This window comes from Hippoglossus stenolepis, chromosome 1 (assembly GCF_022539355.2).
Source record: "Hippoglossus stenolepis isolate QCI-W04-F060 chromosome 1, HSTE1.2, whole genome shotgun sequence".
NCBI lineage: Eukaryota > Metazoa > Chordata > Actinopteri > Pleuronectiformes > Pleuronectidae > Hippoglossus > Hippoglossus stenolepis.
In genome coordinates, this window is record NC_061483.1 from 7,778,421 (window position 1) to 7,785,718 (window position 7,298).

General features: G+C 42.7%; 1 protein-coding gene across 2 annotated transcripts; it reads left to right on the forward strand.

The window, feature by feature from the left end:
* The first annotated feature begins 289 nt into the window (after positions 1-289).
* Positions 290-5,811, forward strand: rnf128a (ring finger protein 128a). 2 transcript variants are annotated; one of them, XM_035164873.2, is made up of 3 exons: positions 290-396; positions 1,247-1,365; positions 3,298-5,811. In XM_035164873.2, exons 2-3 carry the CDS (start codon positions 1,336-1,338, stop codon positions 4,396-4,398), a joined length of 1,131 nt encoding a protein of 376 aa, XP_035020764.2. In that variant the 5' UTR covers positions 290-396; positions 1,247-1,335; the 3' UTR covers positions 4,399-5,811. The 2 variants fall into 2 exon arrangements, with proteins under 2 accessions (XP_035020764.2, XP_035020765.2); XM_035164874.2 differs by lacking the exons at positions 290-396; positions 1,247-1,365 and adding an exon at positions 2,781-3,108.
* Positions 5,812-7,298: the final 1,487 nt, after the last annotated feature.

Consider the following 7,298-nt stretch of genomic DNA (forward strand, 5'->3'; position numbering starts at 1 on the left):
GCTATCTTATCTATCTATCTATTTATTATAAATTAATTAATTAATCAATTAAGTCATTATTATCTATTCATTTATTTTAAATTTTGTTGATGTGGCTGGATGAACGGATGGACTCACGGACGGATGGATGGATGGACGGACGGATGATGGATGGGACGGACGGACGGATGGATGGATGGACGGACGGATGACGGACGGACGGATGATGGACGGACGGACGGATGAAGAACAGTGGACTGTCGAGTCCCTCGGGTTCGTCGACTTCCGGCTGTGATCCCGTCAGTTCAGAAGCGCACAGAACTGTCACGTGTCATCCGTGACGCGCATCATGGCGGCTGTTGAGGGAACAACCTGCTGGAGGTCGAGTTCTCCAAATGTTTCCTGAAGAAACAGAAAGTAATGTTTTTTACTCACACACATTTATCACTATACATTTTTCATCAGACCTTTTTCCAGCACAAGCACCACCGACCTGTAACCAGTCTGGACCAGTAAACCTCATGTCTGGGGACCGGGTTCAGTTTAGGGTCAAGGTGTGAGTTGTGGTCCTGGTTAAGATGAGGGGTAAAGTGTTGGTTTGGCTTTTCACAATAAATGGAAGTCAATGCAAAGTCATAGAAAGAAAAAGCTGTGCAAACCTGTGTGTGTGGCCCAGGTTTCATTAATGTGGTGGGGACCTCAATCTGTTTATACCATCACATTATGCTGACTTGTGGGGACAAAAAGAAAGTTACATAACATAAATAATGACAATTTAAGGTTAGATTTAAGTAAGGTTAACGTGTAAGGTTTAGGTAAGTAGAAACGAGTAGAACCAAAGGGTCTAAAACAAACATATTTTTAAAAAACACTTAACACCTGTATGTTGAGGTAAAACAGAGTTTGTTCTTTTTAGTTTTTTTTGTGTCAGGTAAATAATTGTGTGAGATTCTTTGAATGGTATAAAATGAATTGTAACGTAGGAGCTAACTGAGGGATGTGAGGGACTGTGTTGGCCTGCAGCTATTTACATTGTATTGAATTATTTGCTTTGTTAATTCATGTCTTGTGAAAGAGGAACAGATCATATAAGATTCTTGTTCTTCTTTCTGCTCCTTTTGAGATTTTGTGTTTGCATTTAAATTAGTTTTTTGTTTGGTCGATAAAATAAATCAATCAATGTAAGTCAATCATGTAATGTCCCCTCTCTCTCTCTCTCTTTTTCCTCTGTGTGTGTGTGTGTGTGTGTGGGGGGTTACCGGGCTAGTGTGGACATGCCCCAACTTGCCCCCAAACCCACAGAGCAGCAGACCTGCTCACTTCAGGTCACCTTCCTCTTGAGGACACCAGGAGCTGATGGACAGTCACACGTCCACTGACAGAGCGGTGAGTCGCTTATTCTACTTTTTAATTCAATGAGTCTTCACTATAGGACAGTGCAGAGAGCATGTGCAGGTTAAAGGAGCAGTTCACATGAATGAAACTCACCCAACATGATTTTATATGATGATGATGATGATGATGATGAATCCTGTTGTTTTAAATGTTTTGGCCCAGTACATCCTCCGTGTTAGGCCGCACATGCTTCTCTACACTAAGTTAAACTGTTGTTTTCACTGTCCAATACACAATAATACACAGCAGCTAGTAAATGGCGCCCCCGTGTGGTGTAATCAATTTGTTTTGTTTTTCTTAAGTCATCTTGTAGTGTGTGTGTGTGTGTGAGCAACATTAAATAAACAAATCAATAAACACGACTTGATGAAATGGATAATAACATGGACACAGTCATACAAAAATATGAAATGTAATTATAGCTTTATTTTGATTTTAAAAAAGTAATTAATTTTTTAAAAATCGAATATTTCACAATATTTGTGGCTATAACATATTGATCTGTATTTGTTTAAACAATTATTTATGTGCTAATGTTTTAGTTATTTGTTTAATAGTCGATTGTGAGTTTTCATGCTACTTTCATGCTGCTGTATTTTTTATTTTATTGTATTTTGATTTATTTGAGTACTTCTTAAGCTACAAATAGCTAAGGTTTTACACAAAATAACTTTATTCATAGTATAATTATTTAGAATATTGCTATTATTATTCAGTGTTCACAGTTTAGGCCTTGATTTCTGAGTGGCTCTGGTAACTATAACTCATTATTGCTGCAGGTTATTATCTTGAACCAACCAGCAGATGCTTTTATTGGAGCACAAAGTCTGAGAGAATATCTTGTAAATGTGATCCATGAATTCACTTCCACGTGGTGGAATATTTTTATAGTGGAAAACTAAACATTTTCCATCTTTAGATAATACGGTACAGGTCCAGGTCTCACATGGTGTTTGACCTTCCGCTGTGTGTAAAGTAATTATTTCAGTTTCAGGAACTTAAGTGTCGTAGCAGCGCTATTGTTCCTGTTATCAAGGAGTGTGAGCTGAAGTAAGAATAAATACCAGGCTCTCTTTTATTTACAGATTTTTGTGCCAGTGAGATATATTATTCAATGGAGGTGTGTGTGTGTGTGTTTGGCAGGAAACTTTTCCATCTCATTTGTCAGTGGAAGCTTGTGTGTGTGTGTGTGTGTGTCTGTGTGTGTGTCTGTGTGTCTGTGTCTGTGTGGTGTGCGCGCTTTCACTTGAGAGTAAGAAGATACAATGGAAACTTGACACCAGTCTGTCCCAGCTCAGTTGTCACTGGTATGCTGGCTGTGTGGAATACGCCTCTAGGTATAAAGTGAAAACCTATATTTAGTCTAATGGAGTGTAAGAGCAGTAGGTGGAGGAGCAACACTTGTCACTTCGCTTTTTGACAGTGAGGTCGGTCACAAACAAAAAAAGGGGAAGGAAACCAGTCAAACCAGATAAACACGTCTAGTTGCCTTACTCATCGTTACACAAGGAGAAGTCAGCAGCTTTTTTTAGTTTTACTGTCTGGCTCAGTGTTTCTGACCTATGGCCACACGTCCATATCGCTGGCTTATCACGTGTTGCCTCCTCGTACGTTGTTCCTTGGCTCTGGAAACAGCAGGTCTGTGTTTTTATGTGCACTTCAACTTGTTGAATACCAGCACCCTGCCCTCGACGAGGAGTGCTCACTGTTCAAGGTTCAGGAAGATAACGAGAGGTGAGTGGCTGACGCAGAGCTGGTGTTGTGTTACCACAGGCTCATATCAGATTACCGTGGACGGCAGGTTGGGTGAAACCGTAGCAGTCGTCAGATCGCTGGGGATTGAACAAAACAGGAACTAGGAGCGACAAAGGATTTTTTGGAAAGAAGCTAAAGAAGCTAACACAGGTTGCCTGTTGTTTTCAGGAGAGCGTTACCATGGGCGAGACGACACAACACTCTCTGCTGCTTCTGCTGTGTCTGTCAGGGCTTGTTCACCTTTCAGCTGCCTTCGTGTTTTGGACAGCCGAGGTGGAAATACGCTATGCAGAAAAAGACAACAAGACCGTGGACAAAAGGTGCGAGTGCGGGGTGTATGGTCGTAACTCTCCCCTGGATAGAGTCTCAGGTGTTGTTGCACTTCCCACGAGAGACCCCGAAGGCTGTGGGCCGGATCCTGGCTACAACCGTAATGCCAGCTTACCAGCCTGGATAGCCCTGGTCAAACGGGGCAACTGTACCTTCAGCGAGAAGATCAATGCTGCCAGACATCTCGGAGCAGTTGGCGTGGTGGTGTATAATGTGGACGGCAGCGGCGACAGCACCACTCACATGTCTCACTCGGGTACAGGTGAGACCGTGGCTATCATGATTGGCAATTCTCAGGGCCTGGAGGTATTCAAGTTGGTGGAGAATGGGACAAATGTGCAAATGACTATTATAGTGGGCAGCCCCCATGGACCCTGGATGGACACCTACTGGCTTTACTTCCTGTCCATCGCCTTCTTCATTGTGACAGCAGCCTCAATCGCCTACTTTGTGTTTATCTCTGCAAATCGTCTGTACAGCATGAGACAGCAGAAGAGCTCTGACAGGAGGCTGAAGTCTGAGGCCAAGAAGGCGATCGGCCGCCTCCAATTGCGCACACTCAACAGGGGCGACGAGGAAACTACGTCCGATTCCCACATGTGTGCCGTGTGCATCGAATCCTACCGGGCCGGCGATGTGGTGACGGTGCTCACGTGCGGCCACATCTTCCATAAACCCTGCATCGAGCCCTGGCTGCTGGAGAGGAGGACCTGTCCCATGTGCAAGTGTGACATCCTGAAGGCACTGGGGATTGAGGAGGAGAGGAAGGAGAGCATTTCCGATTACTCACCAGAAGAGGTCACTGTGATCACGGTGGCAGGAGGAGAAGCCCTCTACGACGTCCCACTGACTGGCCCAGGGAGCTCCGACCCAGCGATAAATCAGCATCGCTATGACAACAGGGCCTATGAGGAAGACACAGAGGCAGCGCGAGTATGAGCAACAGCAACAGAAACAAAACGGCAACCGTGGATACGCTGAACCAGCAGAATTATAGAACTTTAATCTTCCAACAGGAGAAACTCTGTTCATCTTGTAGCCTAATGCAGGCGTGCTAAAAGAAAGATTAAAAAAACAACAACAATCCAAGGATTTTAAATGTTAATGGACGTTGTCTAATTAGCTTTGCATGCAACTGCATTTTCTTTGCATCCATCTCGGCACAAGTGTGTAATTATTGGTAATTATTGGGTTTGTTGATAAAGTGACCTAGAGGTGGTTAGAATAGATTCTGGAAACTGATCAGTCGTGGAGTGATGCCGGTGTCAAATGACTGTTTTGCATAGTAAGCACACCGGTTAGGGAGGAGGTGCAGCAAAGGATTTGAAGACGTGTTTGAAATCAAGGCCAAATTTTCCTCCTTGTCAGCTTCTCTCAGTCCCTCAGAACCGTCCGATGTCTTTTCAATTCACAGAAGACTTCGTTTCTCTCAGTTGATTTCAAAATGTTTCACTTCCTCCTGATCTTCTCTAAATGGAATTTTTTTGTGTTTCCATTCTGGGTTTTTTTTCTCTGTCATGTTACCAAACGTGATTCACAAAACACACCCTGTTGAACACACCCTGGACTGGAAGTGCAGCATGACACACATTGCACTGTGATGAGTTCGAGACATCAGCCTGAGAGCTTGGCATTCTTCCCAAAAACAAAGTCCATAGAAACATGTTTACCACACAAGAGTTTGTCTAGTCCGTCCTGATTGCTGGCTGGTTTATAGCTAAATTCTGAGAACCAGAAATATGGCGGTGCAATAAATGTCATAGGAACTGTTGATGATTTGCCTCAGAATGTGTGAAAGTGCCGCGTTCTGGCTTTTTGAAATAATATTCGGTGGAGCGGTTGCACTTTTCACGAAGTTCAACCTGTTAAGTTAAAGGGAAAACATAAAATATCTATCATCAGTTTTCATGTCTAAACAGCTGATTTTCATTTAAAGTACCAATTGTTCTCTTTAAACAGGTTTTCCAGGTTGTGCCTTTTTGGTTATATGGAAATGTGTATACAATCCCTGTGGTTTATTCAATCCCTGTGGTTTACTCAATCCCTGTGGTCTACCTCTGAGCTCACATATATATTATACAAACACTTAAAGATTCTTCAATTCCAAGACTGAGTGTGTAACTCGGTTAATGACGAGACTTATTTCATTTCTTTGTTTGCTGGTGGGGATAAAGTGATTATGGGACTTAACATAGGACTTAATATATTTTTCTATATTGAATCATTTTCATGGCTTTTACAGATTCTTAAGTCTTAAATTGTTCTGTTAAAAAAATGTACATGCCTTGTTGTATTAAATCACATTGATGCTTATTAGAATGCAATAAATCCCTCAAAGTGAGGCCAAGCATCTGTTCTTGTTAGACTGGTGTTTCCGGATGTGTGTTTGTGTGTGTGTGTGTGTGTGTGTGTGTGTGTGTGTGTGTGTGAAGGGGGTATACAGTATCAGGCAGGTCTATGTGGGGTTCCAGTGTCTCTCTCTCTCAGAGTTATGGTTTTGTTCCTGTAAACTGTAATTACCTCTGCACAGGTGGGAGCCGGCCCGCACACACCCCGGGCCTGAGCTGGATAATCCTCTCAGGTGTTTTTTCAGCGTCAGTCAGGACTTTGGTCTTGTGTGATTATAACCAGCTGATAAAGTGTAAAATGAGCTTGTTCTCTACAGGAGAGGTTCTCAGCTCAGTTATGGCCCCTCAGGACAGATTGTGGCTATGATTGTGACATAAGATGAGTGAGCAGTTGAAATACTTTTATCTCCCCTCTGATTGTCTCACGTATCTCATCTATCTCTATATATCTGATATATCGCAAATTTGCCGAGGAAGTTATGTTTTCTTCTGCGTTTTGTCTGTTAGCTACCAAGATAAAGGAAAGACTTTATTTCTCAGAGATTAACTGATGGATCTTGGTGCCAGAAATCAGGCATCTTTAGGGGACTGATGTTTGTGAGTGTAGGAAATGTGGTACAGATCCAAATAAAAATCGGATCTAGTGAATTTAAATGTGGTTTCATAAGGGGACTGTTGGGCCTTGGCAGAGCTACGAGTCTCTGAGTTCTCTACGGGATATGAAATTTCTCATATTGAATATTTCATTTTTAATATAAGCTTCTGTGCCTATAGGGCCTTCTTATCTAGTTCTGTGGCCCTGCTGGTCAGTGGGCTTCAGGCAGTAGCTCCATATTCTTGTGTATCCGTCCATCTCTTCGGGCTCTGCAATAAATATTCATAATTATCACAATATCATATTCATCTGTGTCAATATAACAAAGGTTCAATATATAATGATAGATTTCTCATGCATTGTGCTCAGCTAGGAGGTAAAACACATAATGTTCTACCTCAGATTTATTAAATGTTTAGCTGTTTATCAAGTTTTTGTCTTTGCTCGTAAAGAATTTAAAACTACAACCGTCACTCAGGAGCAAAAATCGGTCCTAAATATATAATGTGACATTTATTGTGATAATTATTTGGCCATATCGTCCAGCCCTATTTTCACCTCCGTATCCTGCTTTTTGATACAGTCATGCTTAATCTTTGAGTCTGTGTGTGTGTGAGTGTGAGTGTGTGTCTCTGTCTCTGTGTGTGTGTGAGTGTGTGTGAGTGGGGTCAATGCCAGTGATGTGTCGTGGCGAGGGGGGGAAAGAGGTGAAGCCACAGGAGCCGAAGCAGGAAGACGAACAGAGAACGAGCTGAGGGCAAAAGTTTTCAGCAGCGGCCTCACGCTCCTGAGCCCAGACTGAGTGAGACGAATCTTTCCCCTCGGAGGCAGAACCCAGACTGGATCTCACCCCGGTGCTGTGACCTTAGCGTTCATATAGGTGAGATGGTTATAGT